Source organism: Oryctolagus cuniculus, chromosome 7 (genome assembly GCF_964237555.1).
Source record: "Oryctolagus cuniculus chromosome 7, mOryCun1.1, whole genome shotgun sequence".
Taxonomy (NCBI): Eukaryota; Metazoa; Chordata; class Mammalia; order Lagomorpha; family Leporidae; genus Oryctolagus; species Oryctolagus cuniculus.
In genome coordinates, this window is record NC_091438.1 from 145,042,549 (window position 1) to 145,055,912 (window position 13,364).

Genomic DNA, 13,364 nt, shown 5'->3' on the forward strand with positions numbered 1-13,364 from the left:
CCATAACACCTATGGCTCTTGTATACTTTGGCTTGCCTTTTGTATACTCCCAAACTGCAATCTTTTATTAGGCTAATGTCTTCAGGGAATAATAGCCAGTCTCTCTGAGAAACCTTTTCTTGGGTCTTTAAGAGATTAAAGACTTGCAGCTTGAACCCCACTCCCACCTCTTACTGATTATATACCCTTGGCTCAATCATCTCTCTTTTAGTTGGTTCATTTGTGTAAGGGCAGGGACCACTAACACTTACCTCCCTGGGTTCTTAGAAGCACTGAATGAGGTATTGCATGTAGAGTGTTTGCAATGTGACACACAGCAAGCATGCAGTGATTGGCAGCTTGTTATTATCATCATCAACGTGCTTATTAGGAAGTGACTGCTTATACATTAAGTTGGTCAATCAATGCTCATCTTTCCTCCCATTCCCGTTCAGCCAGGCCAGTCCTGAACTCTTACCTGAAGCATGCTATGGTTCATTTGGAACTGTAGGATGGCCTCACAGAGGTTCCAAAATGTGTATTCTGGCCACAAACAGGGCTGGAACACCAGGCAGGAGTGGGGAGGTCTGGGGAAGACAAAGGAGGGAGTATTGTTCAGTGACATGTTGCTGGGCACACCACCCTGCCCAGTCCTCCACGGAAGGGACAGGGCTGAGCAGAGCCCAGAAGCCCGGAGGTCAGCCAGCACAGGCACCCCGAGCTGCAGCTGCTGCCGGGCCAGGCCTGATTCTCTCATGAATGGTGGAGAACTTATCTGAGGCAGTTAAATCACTTGCCTGCGGGAAAGCAGAACTAAAATGAGGCTAGATCAACATTTCCAATATGACAGCCAATTTCAGGACTATGGAGTAACATCTGGATTATGTTATTGGCTCGTGGCCCCCTGGGGTCACCTGGGAGATGGAATGTTTGATAAAAGTCAGCCATGAACCAATGGCAGCTGCCACTGTGATTTTTAAGTAGCGATAGTACAGCACAGTGGTTAAGGGCATGAGTGCTTGAGCCAGGACTGCCTGCATTTAAATGGCTTCACCATTTACTATCTATTTGAGTAGAGGTAAATTATTTAACCTGTCTAGGCTTCTGCTTCCTCAAGTGTGAAACTAGGTAATAAGAATACTTATATGAGATAATGCAGGGTGACGCTTCGTAACAGTCACTGATAGAAGAATCCCTTTCGGAACATTCCTGGCATATGCTTTGTGGGGATGAAGAATTCAATGCTTCACAGGGGATACCGTAGGTTGTCAGTTTATTTTGCCAAAATCAACATCACAGCTTCTAACAAGATCCCAGGCATTTTCTCTGAAACAAATTTGGTTCTTCAAAGTGACGATCATTCCAGTATTTGAAGACTAGATTAGACTGCCTGTTATCTGTCCCCTAGGTTATGATGACTTGTTCAGGGTTTGTCTTTCCAGCATCCTCTACGTTTCAGGACAGTAGGGATCATCTTAACTTTGCTCCCGCCATATTTCTGGCACAAAGGAGGAACTCGAGTTCTTTTCTCCTGAGGTGCTACCTTTCAGGGGCACTATCCTTTGGCCATTCCTTGCTATCTAGGATGGCATCTCCGGTTAAGTCGTCCAGTTTACCAACGTGGCCTTTTAAAACTTGGTGCTAGGCCGGCGCCGCAGCTCACTAGGCTAATCCTCCACCTTGTGGTGCCGGGCACACCGGGTTCTAGTCCCAGTCGGGTCTGTGTCGGGTTGCCCATCTTCCAGGCCAGCTCTCTGCTGTGGCCCAAGGGAGTGCAGTGGAGGATGGCCCAGGTGGCTTGGGCCCTGCACCCCATGGGAGACCAGGAGAAGTACCTGGCTCCTGCCTTCGGATCAGCGCGGTGCGCCAGCTGCAGCACGCCGGCTGCGGCAGCCATTGGAGGGTGAACCAACAGCAAAAGGAAGACCTTTCTCTCTGTCTCTCTCTCTCACTGGTCCACTCTGCCTGTCAAAAAAAAAAAAAAAAAAAAAAAAAAAAAAAAAAAAAAAAAAAAAAAAAACTTGGTGCTAAGAAATAAACTTTCCAGACGTGATCTGAGCAGCAGAGTGAGCCCACAGAGCTGTTAGGGGCACACCACACTTTCTTCAATGCAGTCACAGACTCAAAGTATCTTCAGCAGCTAATTCTTGGGTCACTTTTAAGACTGTGGTCCATTAAAATTTCTGGAGCTCAGTTTTGTCAGCTCTTTCAAGCTAATTCTCTCCCTCCAACCTCTCCTTGAACAAGGATTTCCCTGGGAGGCCAATTTAACAGAGATGGACATTTTCAAGCAAAAATAAACTGAATCAGATATGAACTTTTGGGGAACCACTTATGCTGGGGAAAATGAGAAGAGTGTGCACACAGTCTGTATCTGATGGACCGTGCTTACATAGACATGGACCTTTCATCTGAAGAGGAGAGACTGCGAGACCAGGTTCTTGCTTGGAGACGCTAGGGTATCTGGAAGGTTCTCGTGGCAGGAGATTTGTTCTTTGAACATGAGCACAAGTTTTCATGACACAAGACGGTTGGATAGCCCTAATTTTCTTTTTTTTAATTTTTATTATTTATTTATTTATTTTTTTGACAGGCAGAGTGGACAGTGAGAGAGAGAGACAGAGAGAAAGGTCTTCCTTTGCCGTTGGTTCTCCCTCCAATGGCGGCCGCGGCTAGCGTGCTGCAGCCGGCATACCTGTCTTGCACGTTAGAGAACAAGAATCACACAGGGCCGGTGCCGCGGCTCACTAGGCTAATCCTCTGCCTGCAGCGACGGCACCCCCGGTTCTAGTCCCGGTTGGGGCACTGGATTCTGTCCCAGTTGCTCCTCTTCCAGTCCAGCTCTCTGCTGTGGCCCGGGAGTGCAGTGGAGGATGGCCCAGGTCCTTGGGCCCTGCACCCACATGGGAGACCAGGAGGAAGCACCTGGCTCCTGCCTTTGGATCAGCGCAGAGCGTCAGCAGCAGCAGGCCGCAGCAGCCACTTGGGGAGTGACCCAACGGAAGGAAGACCTTTCTCTCTGTCTCTCTCTCACTGCCTAACTCTGCCTGTCACAAAAAAAAAAAAAAAAAAAAAAAAAAAAAAAAAAAAAAAACAAACAGGTTTGCAAATCCAGAGACAGATGACGAAAAGCAAATGTTACCAGACACAGCCTGGAGAAGACTTCTTCAGATTTTAGCTCCCCTCTCTTCCGGTTCCCAGATCTCTAGTCCCAGGAGGGCTGGGTATGGGAATGAACAAAATTAGAACAGTGTTTGGAAACTACTTACCTGCCAGAGCAGGAAGTCGCTTAGCCGCACTTCTCCCGAAGTCCGTATCAAGATGTCAGGGTGAGGCGAGTGGCTGGTATAGAGGCACTTATCAAGCAGAGACTCGGAGACATCACTAGCATGTGCAGGAGACAAGGAGAAGCCACACGTCTTTTAGCATTCTCAAGGTGAACTTCCATACATAAAGCTCCCCAGTCTATAGACATCCAACAAACACCTTAGCCGACACTAGCTGGTACACAGAAGGCCCTCAACAAATGTAAACTAAATTAACACATTATTTCTAAATCACCACAACTACAAGGGTATTTATTTCTACCTTCAGCTACTTATTTTTAAAGATTTATTTATTTGAAAGGCAGAGTGTCAGAGACAGAGGGAGAGACAGAGAGATATCTTCCATCTGCTGGTTCACTCCCCAAACACCCACAACAGCTGAGACTTGGCAAGACCAAAGCAAGGAGCCAGGAACTCCAGGTCTCCCACGTGGATGGCAGGACCCTAGGTATCTGGGCCATCCTCCACTGCCTCCCTGACACATTAGCAGGGAACTGAACTGGAAGCCCAGAACAGCCGAGACTTGAATCGGGCACTCTGATAAGGGATGCAGCCATCCCAAACAGTGGCTTAAACCTTAGAACTCAATGCTCGCCCCCTCTATCCTCATTTTATAAATAAGGAAATTGAGGCTTCAGAGAAACGCGCCCAAAGTTACTGAGCTGAGGTTCAAAGCCAGATTCACTCACTGGAATGTGTTGTCATTCACTTAGAACATCTTGTCTACTAGGGTGAGTGGTGCAGTGGTTAAGCGGCTTCTCCAGAAGACGGCCCTAGTCCTTGGGCTCCTGCTCCTGCATGGGAGATCCGGGCTTCAGATCGGCTCAGCTCCGGCCATTGCGGTCATTTGGGGAGTGAAGACCTCTCCCTCTCTCTCTGGCTCTACCTCTCTCTATAACTCTATTTAAATAAAATAGATCTTAAAAAAAAAAAAAAAAAAAGAGAGAGAGAGTGCCCAGTTAGAGTCCTGGCTACCCTATTTCTAATACATCTTCCTGCTGACGTACTCCCTGGCAGGCAGCACATGACAGCTCAAATACTTGGGTCCCTGCGACCCACACAGGAGATTCAAACTGAGTTCTGGAGTCCTGGCTTGCACGGTCCAGCTCTTACTGTTGTGGGCATTTGGGGAATGAATCATTTGCTAGATAATCTCTGCCTTTCAAATAAAATTAAAATAAACAGATATTTAAACATTTTTTAGGGGTAGGCACAGCAATTTAAGTTGCTGCTTAGGACACTTGCATCCCATACCCGAGGGCTGATTCAAGTTCTGGCTATATCCTTGCCACCCATGTGGCAGACTCAGATGAAATTCTGGGCTCCTGGTATTGGCCTCATCCAGCCCCAGCTGTTGGGAGCATTTGGGGTGTGAACCAGCAGATGGAAGACTAATCTCTCCTTCTCTGCCAGTTTTTCAAATAAGTAAAAATTTTTTTTTTTTTGACAGGCAGAGTGGACAGTGAGAGAGAGAGACAGAGAGAAAGGTCTTCCTTTGCCGTTGGTTCACCCTCCAATGGCCGCCGCGGCCGGCGCGCTGCAGCCGGCGCACCGCGCTGATCCGATGGCAGGAGCCAGGAGCCAGGTGCTTTTCCTGGTCTCCCATGGGGTGCAGGGCCCAAGCACCTGGGCCATCCTCCACTGCACTCCCTGGCCACAGCAGAGAGCTGGCCTGGAAGAGGGGCAACCGGGACAGAATCCGGCGCCCCGACCGGGACTAGAACCTGGTGTGCTGGCGCCGCTAGGCGGAGGATTAGCCTAGTGAGCCGCGGCGCCGGCTAAATAAGTAAAATTTTTAAAAATGGTTTTCAAGCCACTTTATTTTTTTTAATGTATATACCATGTGACTGAGCAATGTGATGAAATATTATGCAATTTAAAAAATACAGATAAATCTAAATTTACTGATTTGAAGTGGTGTCCAAGGTCAAATGTTGCATGAAAGAAGCAAGGTCAGCCGGCGCCGCGGCTCTCTAGGCTAATCCTCCACTTTGCAGCGCCGGCACACCGGGTCCTAGCCCCGATCGGGGTGCCGGATTCTGTCCCGGTTGCCCCTCTTCCAGGCCAGCCCTCTGCTGTGGCCAGGGAGTGCAGTGGAGGATGGCCCGAGTACTTGGGCCCTGCACCCCATGGGAGACCAGGAGAAGCACCTGGCTCCTGCCATCGGATCAGCGCGGTGCGCCAGCCGCAGTGCACTGGCCGCGGTGGCCATTGGAGGGTAAACCAACGGCAAAGGAAGACCTTTCTCTCTGTCTCTCTCTTTCACTGTCCACTCTGCCTGTCAAAAAAAAAAAAAAAAGCAGGTCAGAAAATATAGTATGAGAAATACACACACAGAAACCCATACTCACTCACTCACATATGTGCATATATGTACACATTAAACAAAAACCAAGTCTGAAAAGACACACATCATACTATTAACAGTGGGTTGGATAAGAAAGGAAAGACTCTTTTTACTTTTTGTACCTCTGTAATATTTTTTTTTTTTTTAATTTGAAAGGCAGAGAGAGAAAGACAGAAACAGAGACAGCAAACAGATCTTCTGTCTGCTGGCTCACTCCCCAGATGCCCACAACAGGCTAGTCTGGGGCAGGCCAAAGCCATGAACAAAGGAACTCCATCCTGGTCTCCCATGCGAGTGGCAAGAGCCCAAGTTCTTCGGCCATCATCGGCTGACGCCAGGTGCATTAGCAGGGAGCTGCACTGGAAGTGGAGCAGCTGGGACTCCAAGTACTGCTCTCATATGGACTGCTGGCATGGTTAAGTGGTGGCTTAACCTGCTGTGCAATAACAATGGCCCCTATGGACTTCTGTTATAGTTTGAATTTATTATAAAGAGCATTTTAAATCTTAAGTAAATCATACAGATCCTAAAAGTCCCACTGCATAAAGTCCACATTACTCAGGATTTTAAATAAACAGCAGAATCATCAGTTCTCCTCTGTTTGATAAGAGGTACTTGCCCAGGTACATACTCAGACAGAAGGAATTGAGGAAAACTGGCAACTGGCAAGATTCACCTGAAATAAAGCCTCCCTGATCAAAGAAAGGCAGTATCTAGAAGGCTGGTGTCTGTCGGCTCCAAGAACTCCGTCTGCCTGCCCTACCGAGTAGCCACAAGCAGAATTTACTCTCCAAGTGCTAAGAGTTGAATCTTGGGAAGAGTCCAGAAGACAAAACTTCCTGGTGGGAACAAACTTCTTGGCACATGGTCAAGAAAACAAAGTTCTGGGCTGCGTTCAAAACCAGACTACAAATGTCAGCTGTGTGCCTCTGGGCAAGTTGCTTCATGTCTCAGAAATCTTTTCCAAATTACAGAAAGAAATATATTTTCTACAGCATCACAGGAAGTAGCATTCACTTATAATTGGGCAATAGGAAGGGTCTGGCTCAGCTTTCCCGGATAATCTCCGTCTTGCCGTGGCAGCACTGTCTTCTTCCTCTAAGCTGTGTGAGACCCTATAGTCCTCATAATTTCTCTGTTCTCAGATCTCTGAAAGAGCCCATTTGTCCTGTCTACCCTATAGGTTATTATGAGGGTCAAATCAAATGAAATAATAGATTTGAGGGGTATATGTTTAGCTTCATGGTTACGACTTGTGTTAAGATCCCGCATCCCATGCCAAAGTGCCTGGGTTTGATGGCCAGCTCTGGCTCCTGACTCCAGCTTCCTGCTAGTGTAAACTGAGAGGCAGCACTAAGTAACTGGGCCTGCCACCCATGTGGGAGGCCTCATTATCATGTGCGTGTGGGGAGTGAATCTTTTTCTCTCAAATAAATGAATTTTAAAAATTGTTAAAGTGTCCGGGTTCAAATAGGTTCTGCTTCCAATTCCAGCATCCTACTGTTGCATACCTGGAAGGCAGCAGATGATGGCTCAACTCCTATCACCCATACGAGTTCCTATCATCCTTATGGGCTACCCAGATGGAATTTCTGGCTCCTGGCTTTGGCCTGGTTCAGCACCAGTTGTTGCAGCCATTTGAGGGAGTGAACCAGCAGATGGAAGATCTCTGTCTCTCCCTCTATCATTCTAGCTAGCACTGTGGCGTAGTAAGCTAAGCCTCCGCCTGCAGTGCCGGCATCCCACAAGGGTGCCAGTTCATGTCCTCTTCTGATCCAGCTCTCTGAAATGGCTTGGGAAAGCAGTGGAAGATGGCCCAAGTGCTTGGGCTCCTGCACTTGTGTGGGAGATGTGGAAGAAGCTCCTGGCTCCTGGCTTCGAATTGGCCCAGCTCCAGCTGTTGAGGCCATTTGGGGAGTGAATCAGTGGATGAAAGATCTTTGCCTCTGTCTCGCCCTCTCTCTGTCTGTAACGTCTCAAATATATAAATAAATCTTTAAAATAAATACATATATATAGGCCAGCGCCACAGCTCACTAGGCTAATCCTCCGCCTTGCGGCGCCAGCACACCGGGTTCTAGTCCTGGTCGGGGCACCAGATTCTGTCCCGGTTGCCCTCTTCCAGGCCAGCTCTCTGCTGTGGCCAGGGAGTGCAGTGGAGGATGGCCCAAGTGCTTGGGCCCTGCACCCCATGGGAGACCAGGAGAAGCACCTGGCTCCTGCCATCGGATCAGCGCGGTGTGCCGGCCACAGCGCTGGCTGCAGCGGCCATTGGAGGGTGAACCAACAGCAAAGGAAGACCTTTCTTTCTCTCTCTCTCTCTCTCTCTCTCACTGTCCACTCTGCCTGTCAAAAAATAAAATAAAATAAAAAAATACATATATATTAAAAAAAGAAAAAGAACAAGGTGAAATGGCCACCTCCAGATGCAGACCCTGAGGAAACAATTCAAAATCAGGAATTAAGTTCAAAGAATTCAGGCCAGTGCTGTGGCTCGATAGGCTAATCCTCCACCTAGCGGCGCCAGCACACCGGGTTCTAGTCCCAGTTGGGGCGCCGGATTCTGTCCCGGTTGCCCCTCTTCCAGGCCAGCTCTCTGCTGTGACCAGGGAGTGCAGTGGAGGATGGCCCAAGTACTTGGGCCCTGCACCCCATGGGAGACCAGGAGAAGCACCTGGCTCCTGCCTTTGGATAGGCCGCGGCGGCCATTGGAGGGTGAACCAACGGCAAAGGAAGACCTTTCTCTCTGTCTCTCTCTCTCACTGTCCACTCTGCCTGTAAAAAAAAAAAAAAAAAAAAAAAAGTTCAAAGAATTCATTGTGGTATTATCTATAATAATGAAAACTTGGAAACAGTCAACATACCCAACAAATAGCATGGTTAAGTAAATTAAAGGGAGATCCATTCTATCACTATTAAAACCAAGATATGAAGAATTTCTACTAACATGGAACATGGAAAAGTGTTTTCATATTACAAACTAGGTGAAAAAAATACGACTCATGGTATGAACTGTTCATATTGTGGTTTTATCTGTATAAATATTAATGACATAATTGGATTTGTGTTTTAAAAGGATGATTCTGGGAGTGGGCACTGTGGCACAGTGGGGTGAGAAGCTGCTTGGGATGCCCCATCCTATATCAGCGTGCCAAGAATCAAATCCCACTACTACTTCAATCCAGCTTCCTATTAATTAGAGCAACCTGGGAGGTAGCAGATTATGGTCAAGTATTTGGGTCCCTGCTACCCATGTCGAAGAACGAGCTGGAGTTCTAGCTCCTGGATTTGTCCTCACCCAGCACTGGCTATTGCAGGCATTTGGGGTCTAAACCAACAGATGGAAGATATCCTCTCTCTTGCTGTCACTAAAGACAAAAAGTTTTTTAAAAAGGATGATTCCAGGGGCCGGCACTGTGGTGCAGTGAGTTAACCCCCTGGCCTGAAGCACTGGCATCCCATATGGGCGCCGGTTCAAGACCCGGCTGCTCCACTTCCTGTCCAGCTCTCTGCTATGGCCTGGGAAAGCAATAGAAGATGGCCCAAATCCTTGGGCCCCTGCACCCATGTGGGAGACCCGGAAGAAGCTCCTGGCTTCCCGCTTCAGATCAGTGCAGCTCTGGCTGTTGCGGCCAATTGGAGAGTGAACCAGCAGATGGAAGGACCCCCCCCCCACACACACACCTCTCCTCTCTCTGTGTAACTCTGACTTTCAAATAAATAAATAAATCTTAAAAAAAAAAAAAAAAGATGATTCCAGCTTCCAGCTAACTCCCAACCACACCTAATCACATGATGTCAGGAGAAGTTGTGTATGTAGCACCTCCATGACTGCAGTAAACCACACCATGGATTTATTGTGCATGAATTAGATTGTGAGCTCTTGAGGGAAAACCCCTCGGTATATTCATCTGTTTTCCTGCTCTTCCAGCATAGGACCTACCTGGCACAGTGACTCAATATGTGTTTGAATAAATGAATGAATGATTGAAAATAGATTTCAGAATTAAACATGTACTGGCTTTCTGAATGTGAAGAGCTTTAAAAAAGTATTTGACAATGTAACTTTCCAGCAACCTAGAACCCAAACTTAGACATTATCACAACTTGATGGGAAAGATCAACATAGTTAATTAATTGAACACACTCATACACACAGAACTGGAAGGAAACACTTAAAATAAGTGTTACCAGGGTGTTGCTGAGGCTAGGATCTTAGAAGGTTTAAATTTTTCATTTATATATATATATTTTTTATTTTGCAAATTGTCTCTAATGAATATGTATGATTCTTACATTTATAAAATTATATATGCATTGGGGAGGTTGTTTTCTTTTTTAAAATTAATATTTCTGTTTGGGATGAGTAAAAAAGTTGGAAATAGTGGTGCTGATTATACCACACTGTGAGTATACTTATACAATGCCTCTCTATAAATCATTACAATAGTAAAATTTATATTACATGTATTTTACCATAATTAAAAAAAAATTTGGAAGGATAAGGGCATAAATATTCAATAAGATAATGGCTCCTCCCTAATAAATTATGCATGTTAGGGAATGGCCAATCTAAAATAAAATCAAATGGAAACCTATAATGTGGCCGGCGCCGCGACTCAATAGGCTAATCCTCCGCCTTGCGGTGCCAGCACATGGGGTTCTAGTCCCAGTTGGGGTGCCGGATTCTGTCCTGGTTGCCTCTCTTCCAGGCCAGCTCTCTGCTGTGGCCTGGGAGTGCAGTGGAGGATGGCCCAAGTACTTGGGCCCTGCACCCCATGGGAGACCAGGAGAAGCACCTGGCTCCTGCCTTCGGATAGGCGCAGTACACCAGCTGCAGCGCGCCGGCCGCGGCGGCCATTGGAGGGTGAACCAATGGCAATGGCAGACCTTTCTCTCTGTCTCTCTCACTGTCCACTCTGCCTGTCAAAAAAAAAAAAAAAAAAAAAAAAAGAAAGAAAGAAAAAAAAGAAACCTATAATGAAGATATGGCAACAGCCTCTGGAAGGGAGATCTGGCAACATCAAGGATCTTTTACAACAGTGAATGGCCTGGGGCAGGAAAACAAGGGATTCAGAATATGTCAGTGTGTTGCAAACACCATTTTGCAAGGAAGACACTTTCTAGAAGGTACAAAAGTACAAAGAAATATGCCCTATGATAACAACATTTCTACAACATTTAGTTTAGTTTGTTTTTTAAGATTTACTTATTTGAAAGGCAGAGTTATAGAGAGACAGAGGCAGAGAGAGACAGAGAGGTCTTCTATCTGCTGGTTCAGTCTTCAGACGGCCTCAACGACCGAACTGCACTGATCTGAAGCCAGGAGCCCGGAGCTTCTTTTGGGTCTCTCACATGAGTGTAGGGGCTCAAGGTCTTGGGCCATCATCTACTGCTTTCCCAAGCCATAGCAGAGAGCTGGATTGGAAGTGGAGCAGCTGGGACTCGAACCAGTGCCCATACAGGATGCTGGCACTACAGGCAGCAGTTTTACTCACAATGCCACAGTGCTGGCCCTAGCATTTAGTTTTTATAGTCAAAGTGGAGAAACATACTGATGAAGAACATGGACTTTCAAGGTAAATGGTCATTGCGGGAGCCCAGGCTATTCCCCCAGGTACACGGTGACTTTTGGCAGGTCAATTAACATTTTTAAATCTTAGCTTCGGGGGTGGACGTTCAGCCTAGAAGTTAAGATGCCCCATCTCATATGAGAGTATCTGGGTTTGATTCCTATCTCTAAACTCCAGCTTCCTGCTAATGCAGACTCTGAGAGGTAGCACTGATGGCTAAGTAGTTGGGTTCCTGCCACCCATGTGACAGACCTGGATTGAGCTCTTGGCTACTCCAGTCATTTACACAGTTGGGGAGTGAACCAGTAGATGGGAGCTCCCTGTTTCTCAAATAAATAATTTAAAAACAAAAGCAAAACATTGCCTTATAAAACAAGACATATAAAAGTCACTAACTTTTATGACAATTAAATGAGAATAAGCAAGATGAACTCTTAGCCTGAAACCTGCCTCAAAAGATCCAGTAAATGTTGTTGATTTTTTATTATTATATTGCTTCTTGCTCATTTCAACTTTCCACTGAGGCAGTCAGTATGCCACAGTGAATGAGAGCACAGGTTCTAACACCAGGTTGAAATGCCGGCTCCAAGCTTTACCATGAACTTGGACAAATTACATTTCCTCTCCATTTCATATTCTCATTTAAAAATAGGGATAATGGCTGCGTGTTCCAATCCACCTTCTTGCTAATGCATCCTAGGAACTCGCAGATGATGGCTCAAGTACTTGCATCCCTGCCATCCACATGAGAAACACAGACTGAGTTCTGAGCTTTTGGCTTTGGCATGGAGCAATTATTGCTGTTGTGGGCATTAAGGGAGTGAAGCAGTGGATGGAAAATTCCCTCTCCCTCTTTAAGCCTTTTAAGTAGATTAAAATAAATAATATAAAAAAGAAGAAAAAATACATAAATATATAAGTATTCATTCAAAATAAAGACTAAAAAAAGTATCTACCTTATAGGGTCTAAAGATTTAACATACATGGAATACTAAGTAAATTCATGGCACAGAGTAAAGGCTTAGTAAATATTAGCAATTATTATTATCATCACTATCATCACTATTGTTTTATAAGGAATATAGATTTTTATAGGACGCCAAATGATCTGTTCAAGGTAACTCAAAGGAAGAGAGTTTATTAACTATCTTCTAGGCTCAACCTAATTCCTTCCATAATTCCAGACTCACAGAACAATCTACTAATTTGATTGCTAAGAAAGAAAAAAAAAATATGTGGAAGAAGGGAAAATGCAAAGTTAGATGATGGTGACAAAGGAACAGGAAAATATCAGCTATCTGAAGAGAACGCCTGATTGTAATGAATTCACTGACTTTCTGTTATAAATGTGGATTTTTCTAGATTTGAATAATGTAGAGATAGCTGCCTCTGGCTGAGACCAGCGCACTCTGAAATGAACACCAAGCCATAGCAGCTGGTGGGTTCAGACATCAGCCTCCTGAAGCAGGCAGTCCTGCCCAGTCCACAGCCTGTCTGCATGATTAACCTCACAGAGGCACATAACTAAACTATGCAGGACAGAGACGATGGAAAAATGTGCTGGAGAAGAAGCAAGTTACAGTCAGAGGTCACTGCAATGTAGTGAGGGCAAAACACACCAGACAGGAGGCAAGACCAGAATTCCAGTCCTAGGCATGAACATATATTAAACCTACTTGCCCAAGGGCTTTCTAGCATATTATTTTTAATATACTATTTTATATTGTATTGAAACACATTAATTATAAAGGACAATAACATAATGAACACAATGAATAACAAGCTACGAATTAGAACAGTATCAATAACTTCTATCTACTTATTTTTGTGTATCCCTTTCTGTCATCCTCCTACTTGCCTCCTACCACCAATTTAACCAGTACCCTGTCTTTTCCTCAACAATCTACATCTTTAAATTAAAAAAGAAAAAGATTTTTCTATTTGAAAGGCAGAGTTAGAGAGAGAGAGCTTCTATTTACTGGATTACTCCTCAAATGGTGGCAACAGCCAGGGATGGGTCAGGCTGAAGCCAGGAGCTTGGTACTCCCTCCAGGTCTCCTCTGTGGGTGCAGGGGCTCAAGCACTTGGGCCATCTTCCTGTGCTTATATGGGATGCTGGTGTCCCAGGCAGCAGTTTAA

The 13,364-nt window shown here is 45.7% G+C and overlaps 1 protein-coding gene across 1 annotated transcript in view; it reads right to left on the bottom strand.

The window, feature by feature from the left end:
- Positions 1-13,364, bottom strand: part of DHDDS (dehydrodolichyl diphosphate synthase subunit) — a 38,315-nt gene that overhangs the window by 9,696 nt on the left and 15,255 nt on the right. The window contains exons 7-8 of the mRNA XM_070079029.1: positions 3,229-3,363; positions 458-566 (exon numbers count right to left, since the gene is read on the bottom strand). Of these exons, the coding sequence (XP_069935130.1) occupies positions 458-566; positions 3,229-3,363 (244 nt within the window). The remainder of the gene's footprint in view (positions 1-457; positions 567-3,228; positions 3,364-13,364) is intronic.